The following is a 21,941-nucleotide window of genomic DNA, read 5'->3' as shown; positions in this document are numbered from 1 at the left end:
TAGAATTAAACTGGTGAGTTAACACCAAGACGTGGCATGGAAATCTTCGGGTATATTGGAGAAAGAAGTGTGGGGCACCAGGTCAACAAACAAGAATAGCTGACAGCAAAGCATCAAGGATATCTGGGCTTCCATAACTCCCATGCACTGTTTTTGCCATTGACTTCAATGTTAAACGCATCACGGCCATTATGAAGACAGAGAATGTCCTAACCAAGTATTGACCATTGCATGTTATGTAGAAAGTACCAAATTTCAACTGATTTAATGTGACCCGAATTTTGATGAAAAAAAATGTGATTTTATAACAATATTCTAATAATGCGAATTCCCCAATTCATGGGTTTTTTGAGCTGGAAGGCCCACGTATATAAAAAGAAAAAAAATAATGATTGGAATAGTTAAAAAACTGGGCCATGAATCTACAATCCATGACAGTTTAACATTATTGATGGAATTATGGAAATAAATCAACTTTTTCATGGTATTCTAATAAAAAGGCCTGGAGCTGTATATAGTCCTACCGGCCCCCCTTACATAGGTCGTCGTTGTGGTATACAATTTTTTTTTCTGCGCACCCCTTTTCACGACCATAGTCTAAGTGTGTGTGTGTCAGTGTCCCACTGGGATGTATAAAATAATAATGTTCATAGTTGCAATAGATTATTATGCAGTTTTTAACTAATGGGATATTGTTTAGCTAATTGTGGTTTAGATTGGTGCACACTCATTTATCAATTATTTATTTTGATGTGCTATACTTTTTCTGCCAACCTTCTGTGGCCCCCCTTGCATCTCTTCCCCCACTTTGAAAACCACTGTATTATACCACCTGTAAACTATGTAACTGTTTTTGTGTGTGAGAAAACAAAATCAAAAGATGAAACACAATTTATTGTCTTCAAAAGTTAACAACACAGGCAGTGCTTGAATTGAACAGGCCTAGGACAAACTGGCTTCATCTGCTGGTGGAGCAAGGAGCTCCACACCTCCACACAGCATACACCAACACAGGTGTGATTGATGACTGCTAATGAGCTGAAGAGCTTTGTGAGAAGTAGAACACTCAGGAGAGTCAGTGTGGAGTTGGGGAGCCAGGATTTCACACGCTCTCTCTGCTTTTCCTCCAAAGACATATTTCTGCTGGAAATACTTACCTGGTCAATTGCCTGTGGAAAACGGACTGAAAACTTGGATTTACTTACCTTGGGATTCAGAGACTGTTGATTGTGGAAGTAGTGTACTGCCGTGCAAAACAAGAACGCAGTAACTCAAAATGGTCGAAAAAAAATTTATATCGGAAATGGGTTTTATACTACCTCATTTGTCTTGTGTCAAAAAATGGTGGTCCAACACCGTCCCGTTTTGGAGAAAACTCATTTTGAAAGTGCAAAAATGACCAAAAAAAAGTTACTGCTTGTTGTATTGTAAGGTTATGTCGTACAAAACAAAAACGCAGTAAGTCGGCGAGTTACTGCTGCACGTTCCAATGGGACTGGTTTGGGAGTAGACAGTAATACTAGCCAAGAACGCAGTAACTCCTGCAGTAACTCCATTTTGTGGCAGTAATACCAGCCAAGAACGCAGTAACTCGTTTTTTTGTGGCAAAAAGACACATAAATGTTGTTTTTTGGGGGGTTTTTGTGTGCATTAAATTTCTATCCTAAACAAGCATTACCAGGAAGTGTCACCACCAATTTACCGACAACACAGTTGTCGCGCCACCCGGGAAACTTTGAAGCCTTTTTTCTCAGTTTGCCGTTTTCAGAGTTACTGCGTTCTTAGATTAAAGGGCAGTGTAGCCTAGAAATCTAGACGCCCCTAGAGGCCGCAAATTGAATCTTTCAGCTGTATGGGGTTTAGCTCCCTAGGCTAGAACAGAGAAAATGGAATATTGTACGAGAACGGTCACTAGCTGGTGGCCAGGAGTGGCACTGCAGCTATGTTCTCGCAGCCAAGTAAATAATGAATGGGTCCCAATGGGGCTGTATGCTTCTTATAATTGTATCTGCCCGTGTACATTTTTCCCTGGAAATAATGAAGTTGCGTTCGATAGATAAGAGTAAGTGAAAGCATTTGCCGACACGTTTGCATCTTGTCAAGTGTTAGATTCGTGAAAATGACCCTTATTTAAACTAGGCCTATAGCAATGACATAACACGTGACAGTCGACTTTACGGCACCTCGCCATTTGTTTTTGTAGTTTCAAGTCTGACTTCAGATATCAATGTGTTTGAAGGTATGATTGTTGTGGACATCTGTTGTTGCATTTAGGGTGGTGGAAAAGCGGTAAGTGTTAATGGGGTAGGAAATGACAGCGCTCATCCTTAAGAATTTGGGCACCTTCAATTAACATGTTGGACGGTGGTGGAGGGGTATGAGGAGTGTGACTGTAGATGTCTCTGCGAGGATCAGTCAGAGTAGCCTACGGCTCAATTCGAAACGGGAGGCAGTGACTCGATGACTCCTACATAAACAGGTCACTGATCAGATAGGTGAAGTTAGCTGATGAGGCAGCCGTTACGAACGGCACTAACGAGTGCGCTGCCTTGCGCATTTGATGTTACGGCGATTCTATGGCGGGAGTTACGTTCATCACGTTAGCGCTTAGCTTATGCATGCTATTTGCTATTTGTTTTTCAGGTTTCCGGTTGAGAGGGAGGTGGCGCACAGCATGTTGGGTACCAAGGCAGCGAAGCCAGCATCTGATGCTGACCTCAAATATCCCCTTTACGTCCACAAATGCAGTCAACTGCCGAGGGAGGAAATAAAGCAATTTTTCGTTTCGATCCACACTTCATGACTCGATGTCCAGTTAGCTCACTGGAAGGACAGCTGCCTTCCCTGTTTCGAATTGAGCCAGTGTCTCTCGTCAGCTCTGGTCGTGAATAGTCGCAGAGATTCCTCAGCCAGCATGTGTTAGCCGAATGCTAGTGTGTTGCAGGACAAAGCTAACAAGTCTTTGGGAGAACGAAGTCATGTCAGGAACCTTAGACTTCACTTCTAATACAACTTCCATGATAAGGTACAGAATGTGCACACATCTTTACAAACCAGAGAACAGAACCGTCACAAATCCCTGCTGAGCCATTTAGCCCAATAGGCTCCCATTCATCTTTCACTTGGCTGCGTTCGCCAACGGGGCTATAATGGGAGTCAATGGTAGATACCGTTCTCATAGCTTAGGGATTCTCTGGCTAGAAGTACTGGACTACCTGAATGAGACATTCGTTTGGACTGACTGTAACCAGGTAAATACACAGACCGCGACGCAATTGAAGCGACAGAGAATCGCTTCTGTGCAGCGGCAAGCGATAAGAGCGATTGAAGCGACTAGAGCAGTGTTTCCCAACCACTGTGCCGCGGCACACTAGTGTGCCGTGAGTGATCGTCAGGTGTGCCGTGGAAAATTCTTGGGGAGTTTTTATTTTTATTTATCACCGTTATTGTCATGAAAATGCCAGGCTGTATTTACCATTGAGGTCTTTTATTAAACTCAGGATAAAACACGGACATAACTTTATGCTCCTAGCATCTTCATGGATATAATAATAATTCGCAGAAGTCTTACCTTCACGTAATGACGTCACCAATTTTATGCGTATGACAGATTAACTATTTCATCGCATCACATCTCCCCCCTTAGTAAAGTAAATCATTACCATTAAATCAGTCACTTGTTTACAACTTAAATTCCCAGCATATTACTTCAAAAATAAACCTGTAATAAAGCATAACATAAATGGCTGGTTATTACTTCAATTCCTGTTACTGTCATTCTTACTTCTTTCATTTAGGTACCATTAAACAATTGAACTCATTAATAAACTGTTAAACTCATTAACTCCAGTAAGTTATCACAACCTGTCAAGAATCTGCAACATAAAACATTCAACATTGAAACCATATTGCATTTCTGTTACATTTCACTTTTTCCCTTTTTTTTGTTTTTTTTTTTTTCCACCTTCAGGTCTATTTAGGCACATAGTCCTTTAACCAGGCAGGAGGGTTAGTAACTCTCCCAGGTCTTTTGGGTGTGGTTGGCGGTAGGCTTTGGGACACAGTGGGACCGGGAGTGACAGGCCCCATCGCAGGAAAGGAAGGGGAGCCCGGGTCACTGGAACTGGGCTGGCTTTGGTCACTAGTCTCTGATGCAGTGACCTTTTCTGGTGACCCCGGCACTTCCTGGATGTGTCGGCGGTTCCGACGGGTGAGTGTCCCTTGGTCTGTTTGGACGTAGTAGGACCTGGGCTCAGGTGCCTGCGCGATGACCTTTGCTGGAGTCTTCCAGCCTTTCTCTCCATCCAACTTGAGGTTGACGCGTTGACCTGACTCCAGTACAGTTAAGGGACGAGCCGAGTGCCGTCTGTTGTAGAAGAAGCGGTAGGCACTTTTGGCTTGTTGGTCTTTGCTCCTCACAGCGTCGGTGTCAACAGGACTCGGGGCCAGCTGTGCAGGCAGGACTGGAACAGTTGTCCTGATCTGTCGTCCGATGGCGAGTTGAGCTGGACTCTGGCCTGTTGCGGTGATTGGTGTAGCCCTGTAGCTCATAAGGGCTAGGTGAGGGTCTGGCTGCCGCAGTATGCGCTTTGCTGTGGCAACGCTCCGCTCGGCAGCTCCATTGGCTTGTGGATAATGGGGACTAGACTTAGTGTGTGTGAAGTTGTACTGCTCACTGAATGCTTGGAACTCAGCTGAAGTGAACTGGGTAGCGTTATCTGAAACCAGCTCCAAGGGTATACCCCACCTCACAAACATGCTTTTCAGGCGAGCTATCACTTGCTGACTGGTAGTGGTAGTCAGCTGTGCTATTTCAATGTCCCGCGAGTAATAGTCCACAACAATGAGGTACTGCTTACCATCTTGTTCACAGAGGTCAGCGGCAATCCTTTGCCACGGACCACTGGGCAGGGGCGTGGTTATCAGTGGCTCCCGCCTCTGCGTAGGCTTGTTCTTAAGGCAGAATTCACATGTACTCACTATTTTGGTGATGGCGTGGCCTATCCCTGGCCACCACACCGACATGCTGGCCCTTCTGCGACACTTGGTAAGCCCCTGATGGCCTTTGTGTAGCTGGGACAGTACATCTGCTCGCAGAGAGCGAGGAATGACAATCCTGTCATTATACAGGAGAAGTCCTTCTGCTACTGACAAGTGTGCCCTAGCAGCATGGAACTCGTGTAGTGTGTGTGGAATGCGTGATAACTGACCTGGCCAGCCGGCCCTGGTGTAGCGGATGACAGTCTGTAGATCAGTGTCCTGGTCAGTGGCTGACCTAATCGCGTCCAGTCTGTCTCCTGTGATTGGTCTTGACTCGATCACGGCTTGTACGTAGGCTTTGACCTTTTCTTCCGTGTCCGACGTGTCTCTGTCTGGCAGAGGGTTGCGCGACAGCGTGTCTGCCACAACAAGTTGCTTCCCTGGGACATGCACGGCGTCGGCGTTGAACTTCATGAGACGCATAAGCAGCCGCTGACATCTCACAGGTGCTTTGTCGAGGTCGTACGAGTTTATGAGAGGAACGAGCGGTTTGTGATCTGTCTGTAAACAGAATTTCTCCATTCCCTGCAGATACCTGGTGAACCGCTCACATGCCCACACGCTGGCGAGGCACTCTTTCTCGATTTGAGAATACCGTCGCTCAGTCTCCGTCAACGTTCTGGAACAGAAGGCCACTGGTCGTAGTCCATCCCCCTGCTCCTGTAGCAACGCAGCCCCCAGACCGTAGCTGCTGGCATAGGCACTGACTACAGTAGGTCTGGATGCATCGTAGTACGCCAGTACTGGAGTGGAGGTCAGCATTTGCTTTACCTTCTTGAACGCCTCCTCCTGTGCCTCTCCCCACACCCAAGCGGCGTCCTTTTTCAGCAGGCTGTTGATGGGGTGCATGACAGATGAGAGGGCAGGGAGGAATTTTCCCAAGTAGTTGACCATCCCGATGGTCTGGCGTAGCTCTGTTGTGTTGGTGGGGCGCGGTAGCTCTGTTATTGCTCTGACTTTACTCTCATCCGCCCTAATGCCATCTTTGCCTATCACATGGCCAAAGTACTGGATCTCAGATTTTCCAAACTGGCACTTTCTGCGGTTGAGCTTCAGTCCAGACGCTCTGATCGTCTCCAGCACCTTTCGAAGATTCTTGTCGTGGTCCTCTCTGTCCTTGCCAAAGATCAGGACGTCATCCATGACGACCACGGCGCCTTCATGGTCCCTCAGGAGGGCACTCATTTTCTGCTGGAAAATCTCTGGGGCCGAGGTTATGCCAAATGGCAGCCTCCGGAAACAGAACCGACCCACCGGCGTGATGAATGTGGTGAGCCTCCTGCTGTTGCCATCTAGTGGTATTTGCCAAAATCCACTAGAAGCGTCGACAGTGGAGAACACTGTGGCGCCTGAGAGCATTGGTGCGATGTCCTCAAGCGTAGGCAGGATGAATCGCTCTCGTTTCACTGCTTTGTTAAGTTTTTTTAAGTCCACACATATTCTGGGCTTTTTGTTCTTTTTGATAACTGGCACCATGGGGGCGCACCAGTCTGTGGCTTCGTGCACCTCCTCTATGATGCCCAAAGACTGCATGCGCCTCAGCTCCTCAACCACCTGAGGCATGATCGGGAAGGGAATGCGGCGGGGTGTGGCGAGGCTATAAGGAGTGGCATCGGGCTGGAGCTCAATTTTCACAGGCTCACACTTCAAAAGTCCAATATCTCCAAAAACATCCTCGTAGCTTTCAATCCCATCCACTCTGCGAATCAGCCCCATTTCAGAAGCTATTCTCCTACCCAGCAGGTTGGTGGTGAATGGGCCCCTCATCACATAAATCCAGAATTGGTGTTTCACACCACGTTTCTCAGTCTCTGCTAAGAATTTGCCTTTGCAATCCAGTTTCCCACCAGGACTAGTGAAAACAGCTTTTGTGTCCTTTAACACAGGGTGCTGGGGCAGGCTGAGGAATGTGTTCTCTGAAATCACTGTAATATCTGCGCCTGTGTCAATCCTAAATTGCACAGCTTTCCCTTTAATTTGTAGATCTACAAGCCACTTGTCCTCGTCGACATCGTTGTCCTCAGTAATGGCTCCTAATAGCCAAGAGCTGCCCTCGTCACTGTCACTGTTAGCAGCTGCCACTGCACGCACTGCTTTCGTTTTGCACACAGCTTCAAAATGTCCCTTTTTACTGCATTTGCGGCACTGTTTGCCGTTTGCTGGACATGCTCCAAACTCGTGCACTCTGCCACATCGCTGGCATGCATTTCCTTGTTGCCCACTTTTAGCTTTAGCATTACTTTGTTTTCTCTCTGCATTTTTTAATTGTTTTGGCTCACTTACTTCACTCTCTGGTGATCGGGTGGTGCTTTGTGCCTTGATAAGCTCTGACTGTCGAGCCATGTTGATAGCTTTTTCTAAAGTCAAGTCCGGCTCCAGCTGCAGTTTTTGTGATACTTCCATGTCCACTAATCCAATGACGATGCGATCCCGTATCTGCTCGTCTTTCGTCGCACCGAAGTCGCAATACTCCGCCAGTTCATACAAGTGTCTCACGAACGCCTCCACGCTCTCACCATGCCTCTGTGAGCGTCTGTGAAAGCATGCCCGCTCGTGGATAACATTCCGTTTAGGGACAAAATGTTCGTCGAACTTTTTCATTGTTTCCCCATAGTAATCCTCAATCTCATCCGGAAAAGTAAAAGTACTGAAAATGGGTTCAGCCTCCTTACCCATCGCGTAGAGTAGAGTGTTTACTTGAATTTCGCCGTCCTCTTTGTCGAGTTTCATAGCGATTCTATAGCGAGAGAAGCGTTGTCTCCATACCGGCCATGCGGACGGCTGGGTGAAGTCAAACGATTCCGGTGCGTGAAACTTTGCCATCTCGGTCGTCGCTTACTTCAGTCGAATCTTTCTCCTCGCGTAGATCACTGCAGTCCCTGGGCCACTTCTGACACCATGTCATGAAAATGCCAGGCTGTATTTATCATTGAGGTCTTTTATTAATAAATCAGGATAACACAGACATAACTTTATGCTCCTAGCATCTTCATGGATATAATAATAACTCCCAGAAGTCTTACCTTCACGTAATGACGTCACCAATTTCATGCGTATGACAGATTAACTATTTCATCGCATCACAGTTATTATCAGCAAATAATGCCTGTCATTTCATCTAGTAGCCTATGTGTCTGCAGGTTGGCTGGCGTCCTAAGCATGAAATAATTCCTTATCACTAGGTGGCAGCAGGTAGCGAATTGCATTGATGTATCTTCAATAGCCCTAACAAAAAACGTCCATCAGCTGCTAGTCAAAACAATCCTCCAGACGTGACTGATAGTTAACTTTGCTAGCGCTGTTTCTTCATTAATTAGGTCAGAAAACCAAAATCCTACCCTGAAACAGATTTGTGTTTTGCTTACAACCTTACTGAAAAGTTAAACGAGTGAGGTGGTGGCATGATTGAGCACACAACGTAGTTTGTTGGTCCGCGTGCTGTCGAGTGTGAGGATGCCGAGACCCTTCAAGCCAGACTATCCAACTGCCGGTAAGCATAATATAGCCCGGTTTTAGGGAAAGGGGAAAGCGATTACCTCCTGTTACCTCGCGGGGAAACTTGCACCTTTGTCACAAACACCCCTGGCACAATTTCCAATAAGTTTTTAATAATAATATGACCGTAATATTTTGCATTTGAAAACATGAGATTTCCGCTTTGAGTTCATGGAGCGCTGTCAAACTGTCCGACTTCTGACCACCGACCTCGTCCTGTTGCAGCGCTGTGATTGTGGTCAAACGGCATTTTAGGGCGGGCCTTAGCCAAAGGTGAAATACGCATAGGTTTCACATTAAGATTAACTGAGTAAAATATAGGCCTACAGAGATTGATATTTGTACATATGCATCTTCAGTGAAATATTTCCGAAATGTGTCAGAATAAGCATTATTTCTATTTTCTGTATTCCTGCTAATAGAATGCTTTTGGACAGAATAACAATTTGTAAATTGTAGGCCTACTTTGAAGTTTATAGCTTCTTTAAGAAGTGAACATTAAGCACTTTTTATTTGAAAGAGGAAATATAAAATATGACTAAAACAATACAGTTTTGTGTTTATTTGATTGCTATTCAAGACACTTTGTAGTCGCCTATATTAACAATATAGTCATTCTTATCAGATAGCCTAATTATTTGTTTTCATTATTTCATCATTTTTGGTTGGTGGTGTGCCGCGAGATTTTTTCAAGGGAAAAAGTGTGCCTTGGCACAAAAAAGGTTGGGAAACACTGGACTAGAGTATGTCCGTTACAAGCAGAACGCAAGTATTCAAACATTCCCATTGGTTGTGGTCACTGACCTCTATACAGTCATTGGCTGTCGCGGCCTGTCACTGAATCGCATCATAGCTCATTAGCATAACATAGCCAGGAGTTCAACTACAAACTGTCGCTCTCGGTGTGCGAATCACCTCTAGTCTCCAGAATCGCTTTTGTCACGTAACGTGTCGCTCACCTCGCTCTTGTCGCGGCCTGTGTATTTGCCCGGTTAGAGTTGAAGTTTATGTTCCATTTAAAAAGAGGATATGTGTAAGACCTAGTTTTAAGTTTATTGTTGACATGCCAAGGAGAGACTTTCATGTTGGGCCGCTGAAAAACTTTCTTTGAAACCTTTGTTTGAACTTTGACCCTTGACACACCTTTTGTTAATTCTGAAGTTCCACATTAAAAAAATCTAATTTCATTTTTAATCTTTGTGTCCTCGCACTCCTTGATCTGTCCCCTGGAGAGCTAAGCCTCTTGTGGAATCACAACACAATAACTCTTCTCCACCTTTTGCACGCTTCTGATCCTGCCAATGGACCAATGGACACACACACACACACACACACACACACACACACACACACACACACACACACACACACACACACACACACACACACACACACACACACACACACACACCTGCCCTCCTCAAACTCCATAGGCCGTTGACCCTGTACACACACACACACACACACACACACACACACAAGCTCATTGCCCAATCTACTGACTGGAAATGGCGTGTGCAAGGAGAACTGGAGGAAGGGAGGAGGGGGGAGAAGAGACGGGAAGAGGGAAGATAATAGTGCCCCCCCGGACTGGAGTGTGGATATATAGGCCTATCAGGCAGATTTGGAGAGATTTGCATGGACAGTCATCACCTAGACCGGATACTACTGCTCTTCAGACAAACCCACTATCGCATACTCACGGATACTGCACAGATATAAGTTACACAGGATCAGGGGCTGGAGGCAAAGTAGATGATACAGAATACAGGTACGTACAGTACACACTATATTTAAAAGTCAGATTCGGGGTTGTACGCAGGCACTGGCCCAGGAACAGAAACGTTTTTTGCGCAGATATCGCACAGGATAGGGTATTATTAGGGTCTAATTCTGTGGAGGCCCCCAAGACATAAAGTGCCCTATTCAACTGCCTTGCCTGTGCCTGTGCCTGCGTCTATGCATAGGGTCATAGGCACAGACCGAGGAACAAACAGTGTTCTGAACAGAGGCTCGGGAACAGACACTGCTCTTTGAGAGAGAGAGAGAGAGAGAGAGATTAGAGAAAAGCCTCCTGCATCTGAAGTAAATTATTCCCTCGCTCCTCATTGGTCAGAGAGCAGAGGTAGAGGAGAGGGAAGAGGGTGAAAAGGAGGGGCCAAAATGTTGTTGTTTTTATTTCAGAAATATCCACATACAGCTTCCCAGACACAGACTCAGGACCAGACAGTACAGTGGCAGAACACCCTTGATTTTTGTTTTTGTTTTGTTGGTTTGTTGTTCATACTAAACCACCTATACTAGTAATACCTATATACAAAAAATGCATTTGTACCCTACTTCACAGCTTTCTGAAGAATCTACTAGAATCTAGAGTAGCCAGATGGAAAGAATTAACTAGGCTACGGTGCGCTCTGTGTTGTTGGTGATATGTCTATTGGATGCTTCTTTCTATATGTTTTACTTTAATATTCATGCCAGTAGGATCAAACGGGCAGAAGATCAGGATGTGTGTGGACCTGGTGGTGGTGTGGTCTGCCCTTGTGGCTCTCTCTCTACCCACTCTCTCAACCGCCGACCCACTGTGAGTAGGCTCAACCTTTTTTATTTAATTTCTTTTTAAATGTAAACAAACCATGCCCCCAACAGAATGGCCTGGATCTCGCAAATGGCTGAACCACAAAATCATTGAGTCAACTCAAAGGTAGTTTGAGCAATACAAGTGCATATTGACATTGGCTGGAACTTTCCTTTGAACTTTGACTTTTCTGTTATGCCACTGATGCCATCTTGCTGATGTCAGTTCCTGACATTGGAAATAGGCACGGTCGCAACCAAGCATAAAAAAGCTTGATCAACACGAGATCTGCATAGTGTAATAAAGGTGGAGTTGAATGCTTGGCAAACAAATTGGACAGTTTTTTCTAACGTGATTTCCCAAGACATACAGATGGTGTAACTTCAATCTGCTCATTACCGTGCCGGGCCGCGGCAGCGTACCGTGATCATTACACCCTGTGGCCATTCGGAATGCGGGGGGCAGTATAGCACTGCTTTTGCAGAGCAGCGTCTGCCTGTGCTTGTAGGCTACGTCTGTCTGTGCTCCCATTGTCCATCCCCCAGTTTTAGTAGTAGTAGAAATACAGTCAGCAAATTGCATGTTTTATTTAGCATTGGGCATTTGATAATAACACAAGTGTGAGCCCTAAACAAGACCACCATGTGAATTTAAACTCGACTTTTTTCTGTCTTGCATTCACCGTCTCCCAATCCGTCCCTAACTTATTTCGGCACTATTCAAGCCAGGAACGGGTATCCTCGGGATACAGAGTTTGCATACCTACTACAATTTGAACCGGTAAAGACAATTAAAACCGAGTCAATCAGACAGGAACACCATTGTAATTAGGCTAAGTGTGTCCCGTGACGCCAGCATGAGAGAGATCAAATTTTAAATTTGGCGACGACATTCTGTCTTCAAAACTGGCATCGGCCGCTTCCAATTTAGGACCATAGGCCTATTCAACCGTTTCCACAACCTCACTGATCACAGTTGCTTCATCTCTAATGCCAGGGCTAAGAATAACGAAAATAGCAAAACAGAGTAGGCTAATAAACCGTAATGGAGAGACTGAGGAGACATGAAATCAAGCGGCGGAGTTCGGACCATTTTTAGTGGACCGATGTCGCTTGCTTTGTGTAGCCCTATCAAGCAAGCCTGTCTGTCTCATTTGTGCGATGAGCACACAAACACAAATTGAACCACTCGTATAGTGTGAGTCAAACAGACATGAACAACATTGTAGCCTAATGAAGTAGTGCCCCGTCATGTCAGCATGAGAGAGGTGATTTTACATTTGTCGACGACATTCCGTCTTTAAAACTGGCGCATGCCGCTTCCCCTATTGCAGGCTATTAACCTGATATACACTGTCGTTACCACAAAAAACAAGGTAGCACAACTTAATACCATTACTAGCCTATATATCTGGTAGCCTAAATAGTAGGTTGAAGACGGGGGTATTATTGGTGCACTGTTTTTCTTTTGCGAAGCAGAGTAATCTGCTTCAGTGTAGCTCATTGTACGTTGATCCCTCCCTCAGTTTTAGGCTACAAGTGGAAAGAGTCAGCCGTAACATTGGGTATTTGATAATAACACAAGCGTGATCCCTAAACAAGACCGCCAGTCGATGGTGTTTTGTTTTCATTATTCTGTCCTGCATTCACCGTCTCAATTCCGCTCCTAACTTATAGGCTAAGTGATTATTTAATTAGGCCTATTATTAATAATTATAATAGTAATAATTATAATAATTATTTAGTTAATTATTTCTGCACTACCTATTCAAGTCAGGAACGGATATCCTCAGGATAGCCTACGGACTAATAGGTTGAAGACGTTTTTTTTGTATTGGTGCTTGTGAACATTTCATCCTTTCAATGCGCTGTTGTGCGCAATCGACGGGATTCCGGTTAACTGGGGATGTGATGCACACATGACAAGACATCTGTTACACCAGGTGTGGCTAATCATCTGTGATTAGGACTGCAAATTCCGTTGCTTCGGTGGAGATGCGAACCAACAGTATGACTGGGGAACTATGACTCCTTCGGAGGCTGGATAACCTGTCGCGCCACGACATGTCACAAAAGGCTGTGCAGTCCCTGCTGTAACCCACCCCCTCCCCCACAGACAAACATTCATGTTCTGAAAAGTTCAACACGTTCTGAAAATTTTAGCCGCTTTGCATTAAGTTTTCGAGCAGACACTTGTCCACGGTGACGCAACATCGAAAGAGAAACGCAGAGACTGTTCACAAATAACTGAATAAAGATTTCATTAAAAAAACACAGCATTTCTATGAAAATGTGCTGGGTGACCACACTGCCTATGTCTATCCAGATGCACGTATAGCAACAATGAGAAAGAGAGGGAGAGACGGGGAGAGAGAGCGATTAGCGCGTATCTCTGTGTGTGTGTGTGTGTGTGTGTGTGTGTGTGTGTGTGTGTGTGTGTGTGTGTGTGTGTGTGTGTGTGTGTCTGTGTCGGGGAACATTTGAAGTGAAAAAACCACCCTCCCCCACTTCAGCATCAGATGTTGGTGGTCTACAAGTCAAGACTATCTTGTAGCCCAGTCATGAAGTTCATAAAGCCATCGGTAGCCTATTAGGCCAAGATATCCAAAAGCCCTCCGCAAATTTCTGCATTGCCTGAGTTCATAGGCTAAAACAACTTTATTTAGGCCTGACTTATTTAGCTTACTTTATTAGCCTTATTTAGGCCTATTATCGTATTTAGGCTTTAACGTGGGCCTATTTTACAAAATAGCGAAAGAAGGAAAAGACACGACAGACAAGTTGAGGCTTACTGATCGTAGCCTATTACAGCAAACCGAACATGCGCTTTATGAACAGACTAGCCTGAGGGCAAACATCTTCTTGGCACTATTGAGATAACCAGGCCATGCCAGGAATTCAACTACCTGGGCACACACTAAAATACTGACAGACTACAATTGCTTGGATCTTCAGTGGGTTTCGTGGGTCCGGGGGGGATGGGTGGTGATGGCACGCTTGATGTATTTTTCCCCACCCCATGCATGCACGCGGATACACAGGGTCGGGACATTCACCCAATGAATGACTGACTGCGGCTAAATATGCCTGTTGCATATCGTAGCCTAATTATTCACACATCACGTCAAGTCACAAATTAGTAGTCTCTTGCAGTTGACCTATGCCAAATTAACGTCTTCCCTGTAAGGCTGCACTAATTCAAACAGGTAGAGGAGTCGGCTGTTATATTTTGATCCTGCTTTAAGTCAATGGGCGAGAGGGACGGATGAAACGGGTGTTTCATTCGTCCCGACAGTGTCTACTGACACTTAAATCCCCTTTGCCTGTAAACCTGACAACTTTGACTTTTCATACTTTCGGATATGTTCAAGTTTTCGAGTAAATCGCAGTGTTTCATTCGTCCCGTGTTTCATTAGTCCCTGCTCTCCCCTACTGCCTAAACTGCAACAGTTTAAATGCGTCCTCTCCAAACAGTGTGTGTGTGTGTGTGTGTGTGTGTGTGTGTGTGTGTGTGTGTGTGTGTGTGTGTGTGTGTGTGTGTGTGTGTGTGTGTGTGTGTGTGTGGGCGAGAGAGGGAGAGAGAGAGCGCGAGGGAGAGAGGCGCTTAATTCCCCACAGAAAGAGCAAGGCGATGTCTCCAAATATTAGACAAATGCATCTTATTTTAGTTAAGTATCAGGGATGTATTTTGCTTACTAGCAACGCCGACCTGATTGGTTCATATTGCTCTGAATGGTCACAGAAGGCTAGGCTATATTTTAATGGGTTTACGCGCGCGAGGTCATCTAACTGTGGTCACAGTCGCCAGGTGCTATTATGAGAGGAAAACTATAGCACGTTGGCAAACATTAAAGTCAGTTTAAGCCATGCATATGATGAACCAGTTTTCTTGTTTGAAAAAACACACTTCCCGGTGCGCAGGGTGCATGCATTTCTGACTGACCCAGATGAAATCGCATGAGGAACTCCATGATTATGAGATGACATTGCATATATTTCCCAGCATATATTTCCCCTCTCTCTCTCTCTCCAAACCCAGTTGTACTTGGACTCACTTTTAACACCGCTGGCCTACCCAGGTGAATCGCAGCACACATTGTTTGCAGTGAGCCGTGCTGTGTGCGAGTGCTGTGTAACTTCACCCCTAATGTACTAGCGAGTGCAGTGTTGTAAATCACGTGGAATAAGTGCAGCGATTACCTGCGTAGCCTACTTAATTATGGAAGTGAGTGTCATTTGGACTGCCTATGGAATCAAGCCTACTGTCACCAAGCTCTTCCTGTCTCCCCAGCCTCGCAATGAATGGACACCTGGCCACCGCTCCTCCGCCTCCTTCGGAACTGATGACTGTGGGGGGGATCTCCAAGGAAATGGACATGGGACTGGGTTTGGAATTTCGGACTTGTATAGGCCTACATTTGGGGTGCCCCGGGACTCTTTTAGATTTCTGTTAGTTAATAAATATTGTTTTAAAACTCAATATTTGTGTCTTGGCGTATTTGTGGTGTACAGTGTACTCTCCAGGGTATTTGGTAACAAGGAGAGGTGTCGCTAGAAAAATGTGTACTTTCTCACCTGCGACAAATAACCCGACAGTTGGTTACACTTAATTTGAGCACGAAAACAGCAATATCAGTCGCTTGCTAATTTTTGCCAATGTGACAACATTAAATTCATTAGGGAAGTGTAGGTTAGGTTATCGCCCCAGCTGTTGGCGATGTGAGATAAATAGCCAACGCTTACACGCTCAAACGAAGCGCTGTTAGGTTACTGCGGTGAGGTGTATTGCACTCTCAGTAATTTTTACCAAACGAAAAAAGTATCCACATTCAGAAAACAAGTCTGAAGTTGCAATATTAGACGTTTCAAATCTTGCGATGCGAGAATCGGTATGGCTTCTGGCTACACTCAGTTTACATTTTGTCAGAGCTTGCACATTAATGGCAATTCATCCGATCATCATTTAAAAAAAAAAAAAAATTCATTACGTTATTTAGGCTATTCTTTTTATGACTCTTCCTACTTCCTGGAGGTGTTCTCACACAATTTATAGGCATGTTGTTATCCGCTGAATCGGTGCGTGCGGGTGAATATGAGCATAATTAATATGCCGTCAACATCGTCTAAAATATTCCATATGGTAATAAATGTTGCCTACCCATTTGCGCTTGAATGTGTATTGTGTGTATGCAAGAGAAAGTGTGTGTGTGTGTGTGTGTGTGTGTGTGTGAGTGTGAGAGAGAGAGAGAGAGAGAGAGAGAGAGAGAGAGAGAGAGAGAGACTATCAGGTGGTAAAGCGTACAGCAAGTGCTCCCAAGTGCCACCCGGCGGTTGTTTGGGTACACTGCAGCTAGGCCCGGTACGTACCGAGGTGGAGGACGTGGCATTACCTCGGTAAAGGGTGTGCATTGTAGGGGGACCGACTGTAAGAAAAATGCTGCCTCCTACTTTGAGCAGCGAGTGAACTGCCTCACAAGCATGTGGGCTACACCTGCAATTCACGTCAGATTGATGAATGCCAATCACAGCAGATTACGTACGGCATGGAGGATCTCTTCTGCCCAGCACTTGTTCTTGTGGTACTGCGTGGCTGCTTGACAAAACTTTTGTTCCTGCTATGGTTTAATGCCATGTGACACAACTGTGGCGCAGAGGTCACTCCCTTATGCTGCGTCGACGGAAATTCTAACCAGGATGCTTCACGCGCACACAGTGCGCATGCTCGCTGCCTAGCAAATTTGTTGCCTGGCTGAAAAAACGCCATCATGAACGACCTTATTGTCGATACCCCCAGAGAGGGTCTATGGGTAGTACAAGAGAGGAATCTCACGACTTTTTCCGGGTGGTACTGTCCACTAAGTGGCGCCATCTAGACAGCGCAGGCTAGCGCCTAGGCGCGCAGAGGCTGTTATCAGAGACGGTCTTATACGAGACGAATCACTCATGAAACCTTCCATAGGAATGAACGAGAGCATTTGGCTACGCGAACATGGCGTTTGCCGGCTTCACTCCCACCTGTCCGGTAACGAGAGCCAATTGCTTGCTGAGCTGCGCTGTCACTTATCCAATCGTCTCAACGCCTTGACGCAAGTGCAAACGTAAACCTTTACGACTGCTCGTACCTAATCGGTTTGTTTGCTGGCGGCCATGTGGTTTGTTTGCCGTCCGTGGAAACTTCATTGTGAATTGGGCAGAGAGCGCAACTCGACCATTAATCACCTTTCTGCGCCCATCCAAAATGCAGGGACAGATATAGCCTAATCACGGAAACAAAACCGGCCGTGTGCATAGGCCTACATGTGCACACCCGTTGTGGTTTTTCTTATGGTTGAAAACAAATAGCGTAAGTAAGAAAAAGCAAAACGGGAGCAAGTCTGCAAGACATTCAACTTTGATCAGTTTAGCTTTTTTTTTTTTCTTAGGCTATATCAGTTTAGGCAACAACATGATATCACAGTTTAAAACACCAATTTTGAGGCAGGCTAGCCTACATCATTAATTTATTCAATAGCCTATTTTTTTATTACTGATGAGCAGGGACGACCATTGTGCTTACTGCTTTGGCTATCAGAAAATAAATCCAGTGTAGAATGGATGCCCGTTTGACAGCCGGCCGGAAGAGGTGAAGTCCACGCAACTTGCTCCCACCTGCCGCAAAACAGAACGTTGTCGTGGAATGTGGCGCATGCGCAGATCAAAAATAGCATAATGAAAAACGCTGTTTTAAAGCGTTACTTTCATGTTTCGGTCATTCTAAGACTGCCATTAAACCCAGTTTTTCATTGTGATTCCAACCATATGAGTTGTGTATCGCTGTGTTGTCCCACTGTCACACAACATTATTTCCCCCATTCATTCTAATATACCCCATCACTGACTAATCTCAAATAGTCAGTTTGAGGCGTAGCCAAGATGGCCGCCGAGTGATGGGACTTATGGGAACAGACTTTGGTGTTATGGAGTGCGTTACAATAGTGACTTTGCCTCCTCCACTTGTGCATGTTTCCTCGTCCCGCCTCCTGGCCCCTCCTCCATGCAGAAAACAATAAAAACAACAACTTTTGAGGGACTGTTTTTCATTCACCATCCCAATTGCAAATGAGAAAACGAGTTTACAATTGAGCTTTTGCAAGATATTGAAATATAATGCTGTTGTCAGTGATGTCATCATGACATATTACTTCCTGGTACGAGGAGACAAGCGCAAGTGGAGGAGGCAAGGTCGCATATTGTAACGCACTCAGAATGAATGGGGTCCCATGTAGCTCAACCACAGATTCTGCCATTGCCTTGGCAGAGATTGTTGTCATCGTTTCATTTTATTTTCCTCAAAGACAGGATAAATGATTCTTTCAAACAGCACTTAGTTTGAATGTTTAAACTCGCTGGATCTTTGTTAAATACGTCTTTATTGTCAATATGAAGTCCGATTTTGGGGTTTTCGGAAAACAGGGAAAAACTAAATTTCCTAGGGCGCGCCAAACACCAGTGGCGGTTCTAGGAAATCTGAGACCCTGGGCAAAGAGCCAGGGTGCGATTTGCCTGGGGGGATGGGGGGGATTGTCCCCCCTTCTGGTTTTTATCTCTGCTGAAAAAATATCCTCGTGAAGGCCTATCAAAATAAACTAACACAAATGTTGACATGACAGGCAACTTGTGACCCTTTTCTGCAGTCTACATTGCACTCACTTTCGAAATTGCCCGACGTGGTGGAAGCTTTGATGTTTACGCGATGTTTACGAGGTCTCGGACTCAACAGCATAGGAAACAACCTACCCAACTAGCCTACTTGGCTAATGCCTATAAACAGGCGCGCAAAAAGGGCGCATTGCATTGCATTGCGCAGCGTCAGTGGGGGAGCAAACAAAGGAAATGTTAAAAAGACATTTGGTTTGAAATAGGCTACTCCCGACTGTTCTGAGTGGCTATGCAAAAAGACGCACCGACAGTAGCATGTTGCGAGAGGCGCCCTGTCCTGATCACTTTCCTCGGGGTTTGTTAGACTGCAGAGGAGGTGCGCGTTGCGCCCTCTCGCTAATTGATGAGGTGCCTATTGGATGCAGAATGCAAATGGCAAAAAAGCAGGTGCTCTAGGAAGGGAGGTGCTTTAAAATGGAGCAGAAAAGTTGAATTAAAGGGACAGTTTGGTCAATTTCAACATGCAGTTGTAATGCTCACACTACCCTGGACTTGTCAGTGCCTGAGATTTTTTCTTCTTCTTCTTCAGCCGTTTCCGAGATCCTGGTCATTGTAATGGGGGCAGCTCTTTGTTTACATTTTAAAAAAAATGTTTTTATTAATTCCCAAAAACATCCAAAAGGTTATAAAACATCAGCAGACAACTAGCAAACAGCAGTACCTTTTGGGAAAATATTTGGAGTTGGCCTATGTTTCATTTTTTAAAAATGTAAACAAACGCTGCCCCCATTAGAATTGCTCATATCTCGGAAAGGGCTGAGCCGAAAAATGTGGCATCACCAGGTACTGACAAGTCAAGGGTAGCGTGAGCAATACAACTGCATGTTGAAATTGACCAAACTGTCCCTTTAACGCACCACAATCAATTTAAAGACCGCAAAAGGCAGGAATACCTACACTGGAACTATAGGCTATATGAAACCAACAGTCATCTGTGTGCAAAAGTGCGTCCTGGCAGGGTGAACCGAACAGAATGCTAAACGCGGCTCGCTGCTTTAGGAAGGGAGATGCTTGAAACGGAGCATAAATGGATTGTAAGGGCACCACAAGCAAATGAAAGACCCCAACAGGTAGGCATGAAAGCTACTTGAATTAAGACTACGATATGAAACCGTCACGTGTGCCCTTACCATCAGGAAAACTGAAATTGTTTAGGCCTATTTCTGTCTGCACGTTAGGCTATGAAACCGTTGTGCCTTAATCGTAAATCTAGGCTACTGTCAAGGCAGACGGAATGGGTGGAGTAGCGCCTGAACATGCAATGAATTTGTATGACCCGACTAAAAGTTTGTAGAAAGTTGCAACGCATGGGGACGACACGTTGAAGTAGCCCCCTCTGCCTACACTAGGTGGGTATTTCTAGGGTTAGTGCGCTTAGAATTGTGAGTGACTGAAGTGTCTTTGGCACACAAAATGTAGGCTACAGAATTCCCCCTTCGCGATTTCAGTGTAACATTTTTGCGCAAGAGATGTCCAACTGCATTACAAAAAAAACCTCTCAATGAAGACGCATTGTCTTAGTGTCCGTGTCCGTGTGAAAACAAACACCCTGCTCCCTTGTTTTTGACTGAATTAAGTGTTATTCATTTGATATCATCCAATATTGAGCTGTTAGTCGTTTTAACCTCATTTTGTGACGTCACGTTTCATGAAAAAAAAAAACATCCCCCCCTCTGTTTTTTTGACAAATCGCACCCTGCATAGAGCAATTGTGAGTTCCCCCTAATCATTTTGGGTCAAAAGGAGGTTTTTGCAGAACTTTATTCCCCTACCACTTCTGCATCATCCTGTCATCCTGTCTGTGTCATTGGTCCACTACAAACAGTACCTCTCTAAGATGTTAATTTATTATCTTTATTTATTTTGAGTGAAGAAGCAAATCAAACATGAAACACCTTCTAAGGAAAACAAAACACTTTAAAATAAATTATTTGATGTAGCACAACAAGAACAGTATACTGCACATTATTTTGATAGTTGTATTATTCTTTTTATTTTTATTCCAATCTTTAATCCTGGAAATGATGAAATATTTTTGTAGAACTTATACAACTAGCATTCTGGTGAATCTCATATATACTAGAGGTGTGTCGTTCACGAACGAACCGGTTCTTTTGAACGGCTCCCAGAAGTGAACGATGGGAATAGGATCACAGCTGGGGGAGCCACTTGACTGTTATTTCGTTCATTTTTCATTCATTTTAAGCACGTGACCTCAACCAAAGTAATCTAATTTGGGGAAAAAACACAATTGTTGGCCTTAAAGAGTGGCAAAAACGGTCTTTAGCAGCAGGAGAATAATCAGTTGTTGTTTGAACAAAATCACCTTGAGGTGAAGTCAAAATATTACACTCCAAACACTGAATAAATAATTTAAAAAGGACCAGTTTTTTTTAACGGCTCTTTGAAAGGAACGAGCTACTATGATCCAAATCCCATCAAAGAGCCATACATCTCATCTCAAATATCTACCAATACATTTTCACAGTTTTATTGTACTTTCTACTCCTTGCATGTAAGTTTTCAATGATGACATTATTTATATTCTCATGCAAAGCAAAGCACTCCGAAATATTGTCATTGCCAGAGCTATTGCCACATTGATAATACATTCATTGCTCATGCCAGGACAGATCCAGCTTGCAGTGTCTCACAGAGAAAGCATTGCAGTTGAGTGGCGTCCAATCTCCATGTTGAGGGTCCATCAGTCATGGAGGAGGATGAAGGGGTGGGGCACTTCTTTGGTCCTTGTACCTCCTCACGAACTGTCTCCTCCTTGTTTATCATCTTTGGTTAACTTCTGCTCTTCTCCATGCTCATAGAACTGCCCCACCCCCCAACCTTGCCCATGACAGAGGTAACCTGGTCATAGAACTGTGCCCCGCCCACTTCAAAACCATGAACGTGGCATTCAGAATATGGTATAGAACCACTACTGGATACTTTCCACATTCAAGTTTGACACACCACTGGATGTGAAAAAAGATACTGTACAAGTGACATCAATTCAAGAGTGTTTAATGTCTGCATTATGAGATTATTAGATAAAGGTGTGAAATAACAGATTGTCATGGGAAGTAGGCTGCAACAGCCTTCTACAAACCTTTGACTACATCAAGTAAAGCACATGG

The 21,941-nt window shown here is 44.7% G+C and overlaps 1 protein-coding gene across 1 annotated transcript in view; it reads left to right on the top strand.

Moving 5' to 3' along the window:
• Nucleotides 1-11,019: 11,019 nt before the first annotated feature.
• Nucleotides 11,020-21,941, top strand: part of LOC134457913 (complement C3-like) — a 72,497-nt gene continuing 61,575 nt past the window's right edge. The window contains exon 1 of the mRNA XM_063209936.1: nucleotides 11,020-11,119. Coding sequence (XP_063066006.1) covers nucleotides 11,043-11,119 — 77 coding nt within the window. The 5' untranslated portion in view covers nucleotides 11,020-11,042. The remainder of the gene's footprint in view (nucleotides 11,120-21,941) is intronic.

The sequence above is a fragment of the Engraulis encrasicolus genome, chromosome 1, assembly GCF_034702125.1.
Source record: "Engraulis encrasicolus isolate BLACKSEA-1 chromosome 1, IST_EnEncr_1.0, whole genome shotgun sequence".
Lineage (NCBI taxonomy): Eukaryota > Metazoa > Chordata > Actinopteri > Clupeiformes > Engraulidae > Engraulis > Engraulis encrasicolus.
This window is presented reverse-complemented; position numbering and strand designations above follow the sequence as displayed.